The following is an 18,554-nucleotide window of genomic DNA, read 5'->3' on the forward strand; positions in this document are numbered from 1 at the left end:
CCGGCTCTTTATGATCCAGGTCCATAAGCTCCTAATAGCAGCATGCTGCGGGTTCCATAAAAAATGTAAACCTGTCCAAGCTAACATCTGCAGTACACCTCTGGATGGTAACCCCAAAAAGTGCCGCCGTGAATGTAGGTTCCTTTTGAATAAAGGGAATGGTAGAAAAAGATGAACACATGCTGAGAACACAGCAAACATTGGTTTAATGTATTACTTTTTATTTATACATTCATTTTAAATAAAACAAAGCTTCCAGTCTGTAAAAGGAAGCTTGGAAGTAGTGCATGCAAGTTTATTCATGGTTAACACATATGACTGACTGTTAAGGTTGGGTGTACTTTTGCTTACAGCGCGACAGTACATTAGTGGTAAGAAGTTTGCACCCACACTTAAATCAGGGTCACAATTCCCAAGGCTCGCTCTAGCACAAGTCTCACATTTAAAGATTACAAACAGTCATCTCAATTACGGTACATGAACATTAGGTTTACGTTCAATTAGTGTATTAGGCTGGTAATTACATAAGTATGTTTTCTTTTAAACAAACCGTTTTCTTGTCTGTGCTGAAATGGCTTTAAATTGTTCAAGGGCAGTAACAATGCAGAAAGAAAAAGAAAAGTGCATAGTGGAAGCATCCGTTTATGTTACTCCTAGGTGTTCTAACTTCCAGTCAAAGTAATGCTTACCTTGGAGAAGAGCAATATGCGTTTGCGTATAAGTAAAAGTGCGGAATCTGTTAAGGTTCTGCTGGTGATTATTATTTGTATAATTGTGTGGTGATAGGGTGAAACACCAGTTACAAGCTACTGGCTAGGCATAATTCAAACCCCCCCACCCCCCTCCGACATGAAAGCCCATTCACACACATCAATTCTTATTCGCCCGAGTGAATTAGCACTTGCCAGTGGTGCGTGCTGTTTGTGTGGCATGGTAGAAATATATAGCAGAAAGGGCACAACTGGCATTGGCTTGAGGTAGCCTCGTTCAGAGGGGTGGGTGAAAGATCCCAGTGGGAAGCATGGGAAACATTCACCCACTGCAGGTGCAACACAGCAGTTTTTTTTTTTTGCGCATGTAAAGGAGTAGTTAACCAGTTTGCTGTGCAATGGTGCTGCAGGTTATCAATGCCAGAGGATTGGGTGCCCTTCTTGCTTCCTCTTTTGTAATGGTAGCAGGTCTTGAAGTGCTGCATTAACCCTAAGGGCCACCGTTGCAGCACAGCTTCACTTTTTACCCAATGATAGGAAATGCATTGGTTACAAGTAAAAGCAACAGAGCATGTGGAGCCCCTCCACACTCTACATTGTTGACGGGAAGCCGCTGGAATGTGATTTGAGGCTCGAGAGATGGCACGTGTTGACTGGGCTTTCAGGCCACACCCATCCAATAGTCCTTGCTGACTGGACGATCCCTTCAGCAATGCTGATCTCACCAGACATATTTGCATTTTTATATACTGTACATTATGCATCAGGTAATTTGTAGGGCTTCCAAGTATCTTACCACTAAAAGAGATGATGCATATAGGTTTCGATTACAGAACGTGGGTCTATTCTTGGATCTTTCAACATCAGAACACAGAGCTATCATGCGTTACTGAGATTTGCGACAGGCTAAGGGGAAAAACAATTGGTAGCAACGCTATTTTCAACAAGCTTAAACGTTACAAAACTTGCCAGGAAAGTGAAATATAACAGCATTTAACAATATTATGACGTTTTGACCTCAAAGCTATACATAGATCTTTTATAAAAGACTTTCTATGGAACATCTGGAGGAAATACAATCACAAGAAGCCAACAGTTTGCATTAAGGGCATTCACTCTATGGGATGTATTACTTGGTCTTTGCTTTTGAGAATAGTTTGTATAAAGAGCCACTCATTCCACTGGCACCACATGCTTGTAGAAATTCAGCATGACTATAGTACACCAAATTCAAACACACTCTTTTTGAGCTGTCATTACTTGACCTATGAAATGTGTAGTTGTAATGATGGCCTCTTGGCACTGAGACATCATATCAGGGCAACAATCTATTGTGTGAAGGGAAATGGCTGGTCTGAAGGCCCAAGTAATCCTCCAAAACCCTAATCTCTTAAGGACAAACATAATTATTCTAGAGAGCAGTGGCTTGACCCAAACACATGAGACTGGAAATACTATCCCTTCCCTATGGGGGATCATGATGAGCAGCGGGGAGTGAGTTTGGTGAAATTGCCAGGAACCAGTGCAGAACTCTTCAATTTCAACACGCTTGATGAGAGCCAACCGAGTTTTGTGAACTGCCCTAATCCAGGCCCAAGTACCGATTAAACTCTCCATTATCTTGCATCAGTGGAGAGCCACTCGTGTGCGATGAATAATCGGTATTCAGGTGGAAGTAAACTGGAAAACCGAGCACAAAAGCCATATAACAATGCTTCCAGGCCCTCTGCTTTGTTTTCCACCACTGCCATCCGGAAACTCTGTCCTCTACACTGTTATCCAGCATTTCAGTAATCAGAATGTATGTATGTATGAATGAACTTTAGGAGGAATCAACACTGTGTCTATAGAGGGGCACCCCAAGGGGGAGGGGGAAGTTGCAAGAAAAGGTGTGGCATAGCAAAGGCACTGGGATTGATGGGGAGGGAGAGACTTGGTGTGGAATGGAGCAATCAGTTCTATGTTCTTTGAAGAAAATGGTCTTCCGGTCCTTCCTGAAGTGTAGGATGGTAGACCAGAATAGTAGTGTTACTAGAATGGAAAGGTTACAGTTAATTGAGTGGTGCATAACAAAGCTTCTGCTCTAAGAGAGCGTTCTACAGAAATTAACACCTGTAACCTGTGTGGGTTTGCTATATCTATTTTTTAGTTAGAAGGGAAATCCCAGTGATCAGAGCAATGTTGAATTCTAAATAAACTTCCAGGTTCTGGAATCACTGTATTTTTGCAGTATTAAAAAGCTCTGTATTAAACAATGGGCTGTTTTCACATAAGCTGTGCCATCTTGCAGTGCCGTACATTCTAGAGTCTATGAAGTACACGTAGCAGGGTTGTATTATGTAATGCACATTTGCTTATAATTATCGGCCCTTCTTCACAATATTTTGGTCAATATTGTTTTTTGCAAGGGATCGAATTCTGAATCTAGGAAACCATAATCGATCAGAAATTCTCCATTGTGGTCTGTACCCAAGCAGCGATGAATGTGGTGCAGCAAAGAATTGGGCACACATACTGGCTCAAATGGTCCAAGACCCATGGGGTGTTTAAAGGAATGTGGGCTCTTATATGGGGAAAACTCAAGGCATTCACAATGCCTGTTCCAAGTACAGGTTTACAGGTAGGCTCTTTTCCCCCTACCACTGACAATGGAGTTTAAAGTGCTTAGCAATGCCATCTCCTACTTAAATTAAAGGAAATTATTGGTTAGCAGTCACTGGGATAAATACGTACCATGAATGGAAATGCAACCCTGTATTTGCTAATAGATTTCAGAAGATTCAGCTTACATAGAAGGTAAGCTTACATAGAAGGTAAGTGCTCTGCCTACCCCCCATTGAAAAGCAATCTCTAGAGCAGGTGTCTGCAATCTGCTGCTCTTCACATAAAGTGGGTTAAGACGGCCATGATCCTCCACCACTGACTATGCTGGTTAGGGCTGATGAGAGTTGGAGTCAAACATCTGAAGAGCATAGACACCACTGCCTTGTCTTGCACACAGTTGAGCGAATGGCCTGTATAGGTCAGGGGGGTGGGGTGGTGTTATAGGGCCACAACCTGGGATACAAATTCAACCCCTCCCCCAAACAACATACACATACGGCGAAGGGCAGTATATATTAGATGGATAGGAAGCACAAAAGTTGTTGTGTAAAGGAGTTGAGGCCAACTCATCTATCAAGACAAACAGTGGGTGGTCAGATTTGGTGCTGCAGGAGCAATCAGCCGCTCAGTTTAGTGTATTAACCTTAATGCCAGATGAAAGCGAACTTAGCCCTTTTCCTGCATGACTTGCTTTTCCCCCAGTCTTGTATTTGTGGTAGACACCTCCTTTAGTTCCCTTTAAACTCTATATTTATATCCCTGCCCTGGTCAGCAGCAATGAAATGCACGAGGGTGCTGCAGTTACCAGCAGTGTGCTGCTCTGTTAGAACAATCTTTGCTTTAAAAAAAAGCTGCAAGTCCATGAGTTCAGGAAACCGTTCTAGTTTCGCAAGAGGTGGACATTTTGTTATGTCATTTAGTCACGAGTTTATTAGGTATGGTATTACTGAAGTATTATTTACTCAAGAACGTGGGTACTGTAACATATGTATGCCGAACATTTAAATAAATCGATTTAAAGAATTTCCCTTGTAATGAATTCTTCGATCAGGCTCACCAAAGTAGTCTGGATGGTAGCTGTGTTAAGACTATCAAGGGGACAAGTCTGGCAATTTTCCAATCTTGTATTAAATGATTTGTGTCCCCCAGCTCTTTCCACCACGCTCTGCAACCCTGAATATTTGTATAGAATGTCATTGTTCTCTGAATCACAAATAGTTGAAACAGCTGCCCTCCTGCCGACTATGGACCACATGAGAGAGCATCCCGATGCCCGTCAATGCTTATCAACATCAAACTTTCTCCACAAATCAACCTACCTGCACGTTCAAGAACAGCTTCAAGCATGCAGCATGTCATACACATTCTTTTACAAACTTCTGTTTTCTGATTCCACCTTTGACCATTTTCTATAGTCAAAGCAGTCTCCCCCCTATTAAAGGCTCACATAATCACACCCACACTTACCACTCCCAAGCAAATCTTACTGCAGATGCCATATGCCATAAAGCCATACATGGCCAGCTACTGGGTCACGCCATCCATGACTCGTGTAGACATCTACTTAGAACCATCATCTCTCCTTCGACTATAACACTATAGAACCCCTCAAGAGACATGCAAACCCAAGAAGAGCCCCAGGTTTTACTGCAAAAGTGTTAGTGTTAGCTAAAGTACAGTGGGGGACATTTCAGGAGCCCATGGATAAGACTGCCTAGACAAATTACACCATGCAGCAAAACGCTCCTCTTGGTTTGGATGTGATTTAGACATAGAATTTAAAATGTCATTCAGGGAAAGCAACACAATCTTTACTGTTCTATAATACCAAGCTCGTCTATAAGAACCCTACTCTCCTACTAATTGTTTGTAAATGCTCCAATAAACCGGCTAGTGAATTGGGATTGCCTGCTCCCTTTGAAAGCTTAAAACAGATAAAACACAACACATTTCGAAAGTTCCTTTGACAGCTCTGCTTGGAAACCTTGCCTAGAGTGTGCTTCACTGTGCCTCTTTTCCTGCTGCTCCCAATCACCATGCTCGAACCTTAGGGCGCGGTTACTTCTGAATTGCATTGCTTTACAATGACGTCTCTGGGACCTCTTGCTATGATCATAAACTCACAGCATTGCAAGTAGGACAAATGGTTTGATGTCACTCAATTTCTTGCACCTCAGTCAATCCAAGACACTGCTGCTAGGTCTCCATTCCCCTCTTAATAGGCAGCTTTATTTATTTTTTTAAACCTTCCGAAGCTTGTCTGCATCTTTTTCTTCACCTGCGGCAAAGAAAAGAGCCACTCACTACCTACCTCTACGCTTTCTCTTGCACATTGCACTCAGAGGTAATCTCCTCATGTGGGACTTTCCTATGCAATAACCACTCACATCATCATACAAGAGCCTAATCATCTCCACTTTGGATTGCTACTAAAGAACCATCAGTTTTACTGTAGGCACAAGGATGAGCACCAAAAGGCACGAGGACAGTTTTATAGCTGTGGCTGTATGGGCAACAGAGTGCACTAGCAGTGCACTGATTACAGAGGGGTTCTTGTTCCACTAGGTATAACCTGGTTAGCCAAGGGGCCCACAGCTGACTCAAACTTGGAGTGATTTAAGGATTCTGGAGTGAGAGCAAGCACCTCCATTGACTTCATGTCGCAAGGAACTGTTTGACAAATCTATCTTCTTGAAGACACATTAAGCAAAAGAGCAGTGATTTCCAGTGGCCTGCTCCTTACATCAAAGAGCCTATCTTGCAAAAGTAAATAATAAGCTCTTCTCTTTCCTGACATACACGACTAATGTCGAGCATGCACAGCGAAACACGACGTATTGATTTTTTATCTGTGCTAGGAGCAAGAGTGTTCTTATTATATTGTGAAATAATGGAAAAAAACTGTATTTTTATAAGTATGTTGAATATTGTATTCTATTCATTGTGCATGTTTTTTTTAATGTAACCCAAGAACAATATGAAATAAGAAGAAAAAGAAAACAGCAAAAGAGGACACATCTCCAACTGAGACGGTCTAGTGAGAAAGAGAAGCCTAGCTAAACAGGTGTGTGAGGGCAAACCTGAACTTTTGCACTAGCAAGCGGCAACTAGCTCTTGGCAATTAATTAATGGCTTTATGATTCCAATTGTAATATAGTTTGTAGGAGTTGGAGATTTTTTTTCTTTCCACTATTCCTGGCACTCAGTGCGAATTCATGTTTTTTTTTTTACTTCGTTCGCGCATTAAATATGCCAGCCAACTGTAGCATGTGCGAAATTTCACTCGTGTCCTCCATGTGCTTACCCCACTCGCAAATACAGGGGTGCAACATACACCGAGGGGTGCTGTGGGCCATGTTTTCATTATACTCGTTCACTGGACAGAAAATAGCACACTAGGTGCCATTGGGGAATAATTTGTAATTCCAATGGATTTTGTCAGAATGAACCCTCGCCCGTTATAAAAAAATGACTGTAAAAAATAAACGTAAAGAACGTGGGTTTAAAAGTAGATGATTAGTCAATTTGCCCATTACACTTTTTTGTGGAAATGTTAGCAATGCTGCCATTTTCATAAAGAAAAGAAAGGTAATGGGCTAATAACAATTCTTAATGTAAATAAACTATCAAAACATGGAAGTTGCTAAAATGATTAAAAGCCATTTACAACATTCTGGACTTGTATACCAGAAGAGATTTAAATATAGCACAATGTTAAAATGTTAGCAATTATATGTATTAAAAGCAGAAAACTATTTATTTGGAAGTCACAAGGCCTTCCAAGTAAGGATTCCAGCGTAACGGAGACCGAGAGTTTAAGGCGCTTCCTGAAAGGCCAAAAAGGGAGAGGTTTGTCAGAAGCTTGAGGCAGGATGCTCTCCCGAGAAGCACACCAGCTACCAGATGGCATCACATTATCGACTGGTAACCAGATGCCTTTCTGGGAAGTCAACAGGTATCTTGTGGTGGACGGAAATGAAGTCATAGCAGTTCACTTCCTTGTGGACGGAAGAGATCCCAGATCTCTCATCACAAGCATGGACCCAATTTCACTTGTGACCATATGCCTGAAGTTGCAGCTTTTTAAATGCAAGGAGGTAATCGGTCTGTTTGATCCTTGAGTAATGATGGGATACTGCCCTTTCCTGAGGCAGCTAGTCTGATGGATGAAGCTTTAGCATCTTCAATTAATTCATTTCAGGACGGACACCAAAAACAATATATATTTACTGCCACCCTCCAAATCCCTTTTTGCACCATAAGCTTTTCTAAAACATTATGTGTTGTGCCCAACAACCTCCAGGCTGCAGATTCCTGGTCCTTAACACATGATTAATACATTTCCCAGCCCCAGCGCACAATGCACCACAGAGTTAATGTAAACCCTGCTCTTTGTAGCTAGCAGCAGCCAAAGTCTGTGGTTTCTTGCTCACATTGCAACTATTTCAATGGCTAAATATCCTTGTATATCCATTTACATGTATTGGGTTAAAACACGGGTAGGGACAGAAACTGAAGTCCTTGCCTAGTAATACTGCACTTAGGACCATGGAGCTTATTCCAATGTCCACTCAAAAGACAAAACAAAACAAAAACTTTCCTTGGTCAGTTTTGACTGACATATATACACGCACATTAATATGCTTAGCTTTTCTTGTTTGTTCACATAAATAAAGTGCTGCTTTCTGGACAGGGATGAGATACGCATTTCTACTTGAATACCAGCACAAAAGCTCTGTCCATCTTTCCAGATTATCACTCACTTTCGTCTCGACAGCCTACTTTCTTGAGTCACTATTGTGCCGTCCATTCCTCCCCGCTGACCCATATACTCCAGTAAAAGGCCAGGTCATTCCATCGGCCCTACCTCACAAAGACCCATTCTCTCTTGAGTGTTGCAATGCCCAGTCAAAATGTCAGATTTCAAAAGTATCGAGACAATAACTGCGCATTGGTAGTTTTGCTGTTAGCACAACAGTAAGTGCTATTTTTAAGTTTGCAGTGTTATTGCACTTCCAAGTGAGTAGGGCAGAGAGAAAAGGTAACTGCGCTAGAAGCAGACATGAGGACTATAAATATATATTAAGAGGAAGGGTGGGGAACGAAGGAGTCTCTACCCATACAGAAATGGTAGAACAGTGACAAGACACATAACATAAATATGCGGGACACACATTCAAGGGGACCCCCCCCCCCCTTAGCATTCTCACACAGAACCCCACTGGTCGCTGTGCTTTTTTTTGTTTTCCACCCTAACTTTTACAGATCTTTAGGCCAAAGCTTTGAGAAACATACATAGTTACCCTAAATAAATGCCCAGTATGGGCAAGAAAAAAGCAGAGACAATTATCCTTTCGTCTTGTTCCGTTACTAGCTGATTTTGTTCACTTTTCCGATTCTCCCCATTACTGAATTCTGTTGAGCACTTCAGAGCCTTAAAAAACTCCAAGCAGCAGTGATCCTAATTAGAAATCTCAGTCTCTGTGAGCATGCATCAGTCATTTCAAGAGAAGAAGGAAGTTGGCACCACACTACCCCTTGTCAATCGACAATTTGAGCAATGCTCAAATGCCTAACTTTCTCAATAAATAGGCCACTTTCTTCAAACCGTTAATGGTAACAGACGACCACATGAAATACAAGTGAATGACAGAAGTGAAGTAACAGCTTTACCATGGACATCAAATCCACTTTAGCAGTATTTTATGCTGCTGAAGATAGTGGCAATTTTACCCAATAAAAGTGCACTACCCATGCCAAACATGCCACCTTGCACTGTGCTCCTTAGACCATCATATAACATTCGAAATTTCCCAGTGAGCCATAGGGCTCCCATCAGTGTACATAAGCTGCTCCCTCACTCACTGGTAGCCTCCCTTCTGTGCCACCAGCTTGCGCCTCAAGTCTTTCAAATTCTCTGTTAGCAGCTCCACCTCATCCAAACGTCCACTGTGCTTAGCATCAAAAATATAAGCTTTGATGTTATCTATCTGCTGCAACAGAAGGTCCTCTTCTATAACATCCTCGCCTCCCGCATCATGATCTTCCTCGAAAGGATTACGTGATGTGCTCACTTCAAAGGGATTTGAAGATAGTTCCAATTGTTCACAGAAAGGATTCCCAACCTCTTCAAATGGGTTTGGAGCACAGTTGGCTACCTGGCCTGCTGGTAGATCAATGTCATCCTCATCCTCAAATGGATTGTACTCTTTCTTGGTTCTATGAAGGATTCTGCTGCTGGTTTGAGGTTTAGAGGCTTCTAGAGCCAGGTCATCAGCAAAAGGGTTGGAAGGGTCTATGGGAGTAGAAAGGCCTGCTTCAGAAAAGGGATTGGATAGGGCATTTTTGTTCTCGTTTGGCAGTGAATTTTCTGTAGAAGTTGAACCCAAGACCAGAGTCTCTCCATTGGGTTGCTTCAGAACAGGGACTAGAGGTGACGGTGTAAAATGTTGGATGCCTTCCATTGACCCAGTATCCAGACCCAGGGTGTGATTGATTTGGTTTGACTTCTCCTTGCTGCCATCATACTGGAGTGGTCTAGGCTCTCGGAAATCCAAGGAGTGTATTTGAATGTGCTGGGACATGCATTTGTTCTGCTCCCTCTCCCACTCTTTCTCCCGCAACACCTCAAGCTGTTCCCGCTGCATGGCCTCCTCTTCTGCCATTCTCCTGGAGAGCTCGATGGCCATTTCCACTTGCTGCTGGTCATACTCATCCTGCAGCTGCCGCAGGTTCTCTTGCAGCATCTGCACTTCATCGCCACGGTTGGCTTTCTTGGCCTGTTCGATGAAGGAGGTGATGTTGTGAATTTGTTGGAGGAGGGGATCAGAGATGCCGGTGTCACGGGGTGTGCTGAATGTGGGTAACCAGCCCTCAGTTTTCCTTGCTCTGTTCTTCTGTAGTGTGGGAACTTCCCCATTTGGAGCACCTGCCGACCTTGGAACAAAGTCCTTGCCCCGCTCTTCCGTTCTTCTCTGTGCTTCAAGTGCTGCCTAAGAAGAAGTAGATAAGGCATAATGTAAAGTGACAAATATGCAGCATGTAAAGTCAAGACAATATCAGCTTTTAATAGTTTAAAACAGAACGAATCTTTTCATCAGACTTTTGGAAGATCTGTATTGGAAAAAGTATTTGGACAAACTCGGGTTTATGGCTTAAAGTCACTACAATGGCATAACAGGAGTTACACAAACCAATATCTACCCAGCCACAAATTAGACTACTATTCACACACAATATGGAAGAATGTAAATTGACAGCCTGATTTTAGCTGGTTTGTAATTGTTGAATACAAACCAGCTTTTTATTAACTCTGGTTACACCCCACGGCCACCGCTACACTGACCAGGCAAATGAGTAAAATAAACAACAGTTCCAAAAATGGTACAACAGTCTACAAGAGCTTCTACTCAGAGGTTTAGCCAGGATTGTGTAACAAGTGTGGCTTGGAGCTAAATTAGTGGGGCTCACCCTAAGGGGATCTCACAGAGGGAAGGGGGCTTGTTCTGCCCCTGGCCAAATGCACAGGAGCGACTGAGCAAGGGTCAGGAGTGCAAACCAAACAAGGGGTCTTTGGTGGTATGGAGGACTGGTGGGGTTCTCCCCCGTAGGGCACTGTTTAAATTATGGGTTAAAATGGTGCATTTTATATTACATTTTCTGTGATAAATTTGGTTAAAAGCCACACAGTTTACAGTAGGTTTTGTAGAGTAAGACATGAAAAAGGCCCATTAGATGCCAAGTCACCAACAATGCACAGGACAATTTTCAAATGTATTTTTAGAATGTGTTTGCCCACTATATGCCAGTACTCTGCAAGTGTAAACAACATTTTCATACGGGTTGTTGCCAAACATGTCCATTCTGGTGCCCCTATATATGCCATTAAGCCCATATAAGAATATATTTATGTTTACTTTGCCCGGAATGCCTGTAGTAATACTATAATAAAACATGTGTCTGCCAGTACCACCCCGTAAGAACATACTCCTGTTGACTTTGCCTTAATGGCAGTAAAAAAACATAGTAACAAACCATGCCCTTGCTGCCTACACAACCGCCTCCCCCCATATAAGAACACTCATCATATTGTAGTTTCCCCCTAATGGCAGTAAGAACCTCATGCCACAATAAGAAAAAAATGCCTTGTGGGCAGCACAACACCCCTCCCACACATCCCCCATGTAAGTACACTTATGTTGCCTTTGACTTTAACACCAGTAAAAAAATGCCATGCACACAGTAAAGACACATGCCATCCCCTCCACCATGTAAGAACACTCATATTGGCTTTGCCCTAAAATGAGAGTAAAGAATTCCATGCCACAATATTAACCAGCCAGTAACATTGTATTACCCTCTCCACCCCATCCTTCACATAATAACACTGAACACTTATGTTGGCTTTGCTTTGCTCACAAACACCAGTAAAACATGCCATGACCCTGTTAAAAAAAAGTTCATGCTCCAATGCCCCTTCCCATGCCCCAAACACACAGATACACACACACAAAGATACTCACACAGAAGGATAGACACTTATACAAAGATATATATATATATATATACACACACACTGTGGTGAATCGGAGAGGAACTCTCCTCCCCCCCTACTATTGTAGACTACCTCAGGATACTGGACAGTACTGAGACGAAGAAGATCATCAGGAACATAGGTAATCTAAGTCAAGCACTGGGACAAGGTGGAACACTGGAACAATGATGAGCAATACCAAGAAGGAACCGCAGTGGTATAGACTTATGCAGAGGCGTGGTCCCTTTCACAATATAAAAACCAATGGAAGACTGCCTGTCGGAGAGACAAAGCCAACCAGGACGAGAGACCGGGAAGCATGAAGAAGAGGCGGAGAAGGCTAGGACGGAGCTGAGAGCAGTCAGCTCCCGGAGTCATGCGGACAACAGGACTCTTTTGTCCAACGGCGTCCAGACGGCAACTGGAGGCTGGCATCCGGTGATACGAACGCAAGAGGCAGCATCCATACAGTCGCTCCAAGGGCCGCACAGCAGATCCGTGAGGGGAAGGCACAGAGATGCTGTGCAGCACACAGAGTAGAAGAGAGACCCTAGGAAGAAACAGGCACGCATCCTGGGAACAAAGAAGGTAATGGGAGAGGCATGGTAGGGATGGGAAGGTACAGGAGGCAAAAACCTTGTACAAATATAACAGGATTATCTTCCTCGTGTTAGTAATTGGGAAGCAAGGCACCTAAAATGACAAAGGGAATGAAAGAGAAGAGAATCCAGGGTGCGGTTCTCAAACCAAGAGAGCGATAAGAGTCGTCTCCCTCATGGCAGTACTTGGCAGGAATAACAAGTCCTAAAATAAAAAGTGGGGGGGGGTCAAATCATTAATATATCAATTGAATGTGGCATCACCAGAAATGAGCATATCAAGGAGCCCTCTGAAAAAAGTGGGGGGACTCCGCCACCCTCGACTTGAGCCCTGGAACCAAGTTGGCTAAATCACATAAGAAGAGAACCTAGGGTCAGGGACCCAAACCAAGAGAGTGATACAAGTCATATTCCTCATGACAGTACTTGGCAAGGAAGTGGAACAAGTAGGCCAAACCACAGAAGAAAGAAGACAGGGTTGTGTACCCTCATAACTCTCAAAGCTGGGTGTTGTACGAGTGAAACCTAATGAGAAGACCACCAGGTGACGGGAGTCATTCCCTCAGTAATAAGAAGATTGTGTTACAGATACCAGGAGATGGGATTTCTTCGCCTGGTAACTTGGCGAAGGACAACAGGCCTGGGGAATGGAGTCATTCCTCCGGGTCTTTTTGAGACCGAGACCAAATGCCAGGAAAGGGAGGCATGCTCCTGGCCTCCGAGAAAGAAAATATTATTTGGAACTTTCTGAACTAAGGAAGGGAGTCATTCTCCTGGCCCATGAGGTAAATATTATCTGGAACTTTGTGACCTGGGGAAAGGAGTCATTCCACCAGGTTGCTTGAGACCCAACACCAGGAGAAGGGAGGTATTCTCCTGGACCAGCAAGGAAACTTTGTGGCCAACTTGGACCATAACCCAGGACAAAGGAGGCATTCTCCTGGGCATCTGGGATCAGATCAGTACTGCTATATTCCTTACTTTATAGTGGAAGGGACAGAAGTAGGACAGGACTGTGGACCCTTACTTTAACAGACATCCTGACAGTCACCATAGATCTTTAGTTGAGGCAGGGAAACCCCTCTTAGGAATATCTTAGGTTTTATCTTGCTTTATTTATTAATAAAAGTCTATAGCCCCAAACATGCCACCCTTCTGTTCTTCTGCACCCTTACAACACAGATGGAGATATATATATATATATGTATATATATATATATATGTATACACACATATGCACAAACACACAGAGCGATACACAAGCACACATTCATAAAATGTCACCCACCAGTCACGCACCCATGTACCCATAAACCGTTTGTCATTCACAAGAGCACCCAAAACATTCACACTGCATTGAAATTAACGCTTACATACATGTACACCATTCACACTGGATTTGTTCACATGCATGCACTTAGGCATACCCTCACATACAGACAAAGATGCATGCACTTACACCCACCCATGCACACACGCACCCAATACACAAACAAAAATGTGTTTTTCCCCGTGCCACCTCCTAAGCTGCTCTATATGCCTCCAGCTAACAAACTCCACCCAGGCAGGAACAAGGACGTAGGAAGAGCCTCCTAGTTTCTGACATGGATGGAGTGCTGGAGTCCGAAAGCCACCCCTGCTGCTCAGTCTACAGGGTGAAATCTGTAAATGCCCACACAGTGCTGAGTGGACATTTACAGATTTTGGGAGGGCCTGGCCCGCTCAGGCCCTAGCCTATCTACGCATCTGTTTCTACTCCTGTCTTTCGACTTTCCTCGATTTAATTTCCTATAGTTCTATTTTCTTTCCTAATGCTACTCATAAGCTTGAGTTTATTTTTGATTACGATCTTTATTTTCAGAAAGAAATTTGAACTATTACCCAATCTTGTCACTCAGCTACTTATTTGGAAAATTAGGTATTTATTAACGTTTTCAGCCATTAACCTGCTCATTCAACTTTGATACGTTCTCATCTAAATTATTGCTGCTCTATTTATGTTGTCTTCGTAAATATGCTTGCTTATCATTTTAATATGTTGTATCCAGAGCCGTTATATCCCCTTTCATTTTGATTACTCATCTTCTATTTCTCCTGATCTTGCACATGTTCACTGGTTACCTAATGGTAGGTTTCAGTTTCATATGTTCTATATTGTTTTGGAAAGTGTACGTGTTTTAGTACCAGTGCACCAGGTGAGATTGGAAGTAAAATCATTTTGTTAAGGAGTAAAATACTTCCAATGGGAGTGTTTTATAAACAAGCAAACATTTTATAACTGAAATATTTTTTGAATACATATTTCTTATTATTCATGTACATTAAATGATACATGTTTACATCTTCAGAATGCACAGTAATAGGTTTCTTTCTGTGGCACTATGTGTACTACTGGTCCAAACAAATCAACAAAGTTGTGTGGGTGAAAGCAGGGGAGAAAAGCTCCATATGCCAGTTTCCTAATTATAGGGAGTAAAACTGGCTGACAGACCATATATTTTTCAACTTTTTTTCTCTTTACTGTACTCGTCAGTTTAAATCATCCACACAACAGCTGTCAGTGCAGACTGTGCTGTGTCACACTAAACTCTTCTCAGTTAATTGCACTTATACTATGAGGTGTTCTACCCCTATGCTCTTCCCACATTTTATGTAAAAAAAATATTTACTTTGTGATTGACCAATGTTTTGTTGTCCTTTTCTTTTCATGTGTGCAAAATTTCTGTTTCCATTATTATAATTTTGTACCGTGTTCTTTAAATATTGTACAGTGCTTCGGCTAAAGGCGTTCTATAAACATAACAAATACAACTACAAGCTTCATCAAATATTGGACCTCAATAAATTTGATGGGAATAAACATTTTACAAAATTAAAAAAGGTGTTCCTCACTATTATCGGCCAATTTTGTAGCCAAAAACTCTACTTATTCTCAACATTTTTAAAAGCATTGTTCTTGCTTAGGTAGTCCAGGTAGCGACAGAGGAGGGGAAATGCTGTCTGCATATCCTTTGTAGCAGCAAAGAGATATGGTGAAAAGGTTGCATTTTCTTTTTATTGACAACAAGTTCACACACTTTGTAGTCCTGCCCTACCAATAGTAGTACAAAAACTAGCACTAAAAGTAGTAGCATTACCGCTAATAGTAAGTGTACTATATGATGAATCCTGCATATCCCTCACTAAACCCCAAGCCTTTCCAGACGTTGCCTGATCCTGACCTTGTGGTTGGTGCTCTGCGGGAGGAGACAAGGCTCAGGGTGGAGAGGAGATTTCATGGGATGAGACCTAGTATACGTTTCCAAAAGGGAAGAACCTTTTACGAATACCAAGGAATGTAATTATTGTCGTTATGAATTATCTGATCCACAAACTGAACATCTTAATGTGGATAAAGCTAATGTAAAATCCCTAAACATCTTAAGAAATGAAAGCCTGTCTGAGACTTTTAGAGTTAGAAGTCATCGTAACTCCGAGAGGTACAGTGAAAGGACATCTGTAAATAATGGCTTAAATGAATTGTGAACTAAGTGAAGTAGAAAGGCTTTCCCCCATGTGAACCAAACTGCAGAGACTGCAGCAGGAAGCGTGCAGGAGACTGTTGCTGGGGGTTGGTATGCACCAGGGGGCCTCAAGAGCAAGCAAAGCTCCATATAAAAATGGCGGGAAGGAAGGCAACTTCAGCGAGGAAGTGTATCTGTTCAAGAAAAGCCAGAGCAGTGGAAGTCCTGCAGCATGTGCAGGGATCAAAGGCAAAAGAAGAAGCAGGTGAGTGTTGCAGAGCGCTCTAATCCGTTTTGCATATTAAAGGCAGGCAACAGTAGCAAGAAGGAGTCACTCGTGTGCAAGTGAAATTGCTTTAAACCAACAGTTTGATTGCCGAACAATGAAGGCAACAAAAGTAATACTCGCCTCTGAGCGAAACTACTTTGATAATATTATTTCAATACTGTACTAAAGAAAACAGCTTTAATACCAATCTCATATGTCTAAAAGTGATTCTAAAGTGAAAGCCTACTGAAGAATCCTTTATAAAGCAGCAGAAAACACATTTAAACCAAGTGACTAGACCTTAAGAATGTGAGTTTCAGTGAACATACAAGCATTGCCTAAAGCCAAAAGAGACTAACACGGAATACAATTAAATTAATGTAACCAACAGAAAAGGGGCGAATTAAAGGTCAGATTCATAGAAAATGCGCAAGCGCAGCGCACTGAGAAGGAGCGTGCGCCAGCCATGGCGCAGAGAAACAATTGCGCGCCACGCGTATTCATGGATTTCCTGAGGCATCAGTAGCCGTGGCGCAAGGAACACCAAGCTGCGCCAGTAACACCCCCAACACGTCCCCACACGCAGTAAAAAGCAAGTGAAATGCCCAACACAGCGCAAGCCCCCGCGCCATTCCTGGATACCAGCATACAGCCCCCAAGCCAAATTGTGTGAAAACTCTGCCCGCACCCCATCCACACCCCTGCCTGCAAGCTGGGTGATGGGCGCTGTGGTGTCCCATCTAGTGGGGGCTGCCTGCAGGCTGGCGTTATGGGGCCTAAGGAGGGGGGGTCGCTCGAATTCGAATTCGCTCCAAACCAACCCACGATACCCGCACAAATCCATAGGAAGCAGACCCCTCCTGACGGGACACCCACACCCCAGCCTGCAGGCAGCCCCCACTACATGGGAAACCCCAGTCCCCATCACTCCAGCCTGCAGGCAGCCCCCACTACATGGGACACCCCAGCCCCCATCACCCCAGCCTGCAGGCAGCTCCCACCACATAGGGCCCCCCAGACAGCACCCACCACATGGGACACCCCAGTCCCCATAACTCCACCCAGCCCCCACTACATGGGACATCCCAGCCCCCATCAATCTGGCCTGCAGGCAGCCCCCACAAATTGGAACCCCCCTCAGGCCCGATAACACCAGCCTGCAGGCAGCCCCCTCTACATGGGACACCCCAGCCCCCATCACCCCAGCCTGCAGGCAGCCCCCTCTACATGAGACACCCCAGCCCCCATCACCCCAGCCTGCAGGCAGCTCCCACCACATGAGGCCCCCCAGCCACCATCATCTGTGACGCCACCCTGCAGACAGCCCACACCACATGGGACCCCATCATCTGTGACGCCACCCCGCAGTCAGCCCACACAACATGGGACCCCCCCCCATCACCCCAGCCTGCAGGCAGCCCCCACCACATGGGGCCCCCCCAACCTCCATCATCTGTGATGCCACCCTGCAGACAGCCCCACCACATGGGACCCCCCCAGACTCCATCACCCCAGCCTGCAGGCAGCCCCTACCACATGGAACCCCCAGCCCCAATCACCCCACCCTGCAGGCAGCCCCCACCACATGGGACACCCCAGCCAGCCCCCACCACATGGGACCCCCCCCCCCCAGCCCCATCATCTGTAACTCCAACATGCAGGCAGCCCAACCAGACCGGACATCCCCTGCATGCTGGATGCTGACATCGTGACACATGTACACTCCATCGATGGCGTGACAAGCACCTTGGCAGCCATGTAGTGACACCACTCAGAACCGCCTGTCAAAAAAATATCCTGCAAACAGAAACAAATGCATACACCTGGGCCACATCCTTGAGTGTGGCAGCTGCTCAAACACAGTTGCTGTTTGCAACCATCTCCCAACATACACATCACACAAGTGAATGGTAAAGTGAGACCCTGCAGTCCATGTGACAAAGTGTCAATAATTGCCATGTAGAAATAGTCACACAGTGACAGATTTCAAAGTACCCTCAATGTTTGCCACATAGACAGACACTGCCCAGGCATCTCACGGCCTGAGCCTCAATGAGCTGACATTACTAGAGCACAGAACCCAATAAACACATCACTGTTCCTCCCATGTGTGAAGGACATGACATGACAGCCTATCAAATAACATGTAATTAATAATGCGCATATACACACGTGTAAGAAGTCGCTAAGAGCCCGGGGAAGGGGGAAGACAGTGACAACAGAGACACTGAACTTGGTAGGTCAGGTGACAGATGGCGCCAGTGCATGGGAAGTGGAGAGGGTGAAAAGGGGGTTTGAGGAGGGTGCAGTACATATGAAGGACATCATAACAAAAAA

The 18,554-nt window shown here is 43.9% G+C and overlaps 1 protein-coding gene across 1 annotated transcript in view; it reads right to left on the reverse strand.

The window, feature by feature from the left end:
* Positions 1 to 8,973: 8,973 nt before the first annotated feature.
* RBSN (rabenosyn, RAB effector) overlaps positions 8,974 to 18,554 on the reverse strand; it is a 344,052-nt gene continuing 334,471 nt past the window's right edge. Inside the window, exon 12 of the mRNA XM_069643425.1 lies at positions 8,974 to 10,306. Coding sequence (XP_069499526.1) covers positions 9,176 to 10,306 — 1,131 coding nt within the window. The 3' untranslated portion in view covers positions 8,974 to 9,175. The remainder of the gene's footprint in view (positions 10,307 to 18,554) is intronic.

The sequence above is a fragment of the Ambystoma mexicanum genome, chromosome 2p (genome assembly GCF_040938575.1).
Source record: "Ambystoma mexicanum isolate Mex_15411 chromosome 2p, UKY_AmexF1_1, whole genome shotgun sequence".
Lineage (NCBI taxonomy): Eukaryota > Metazoa > Chordata > Amphibia > Caudata > Ambystomatidae > Ambystoma > Ambystoma mexicanum.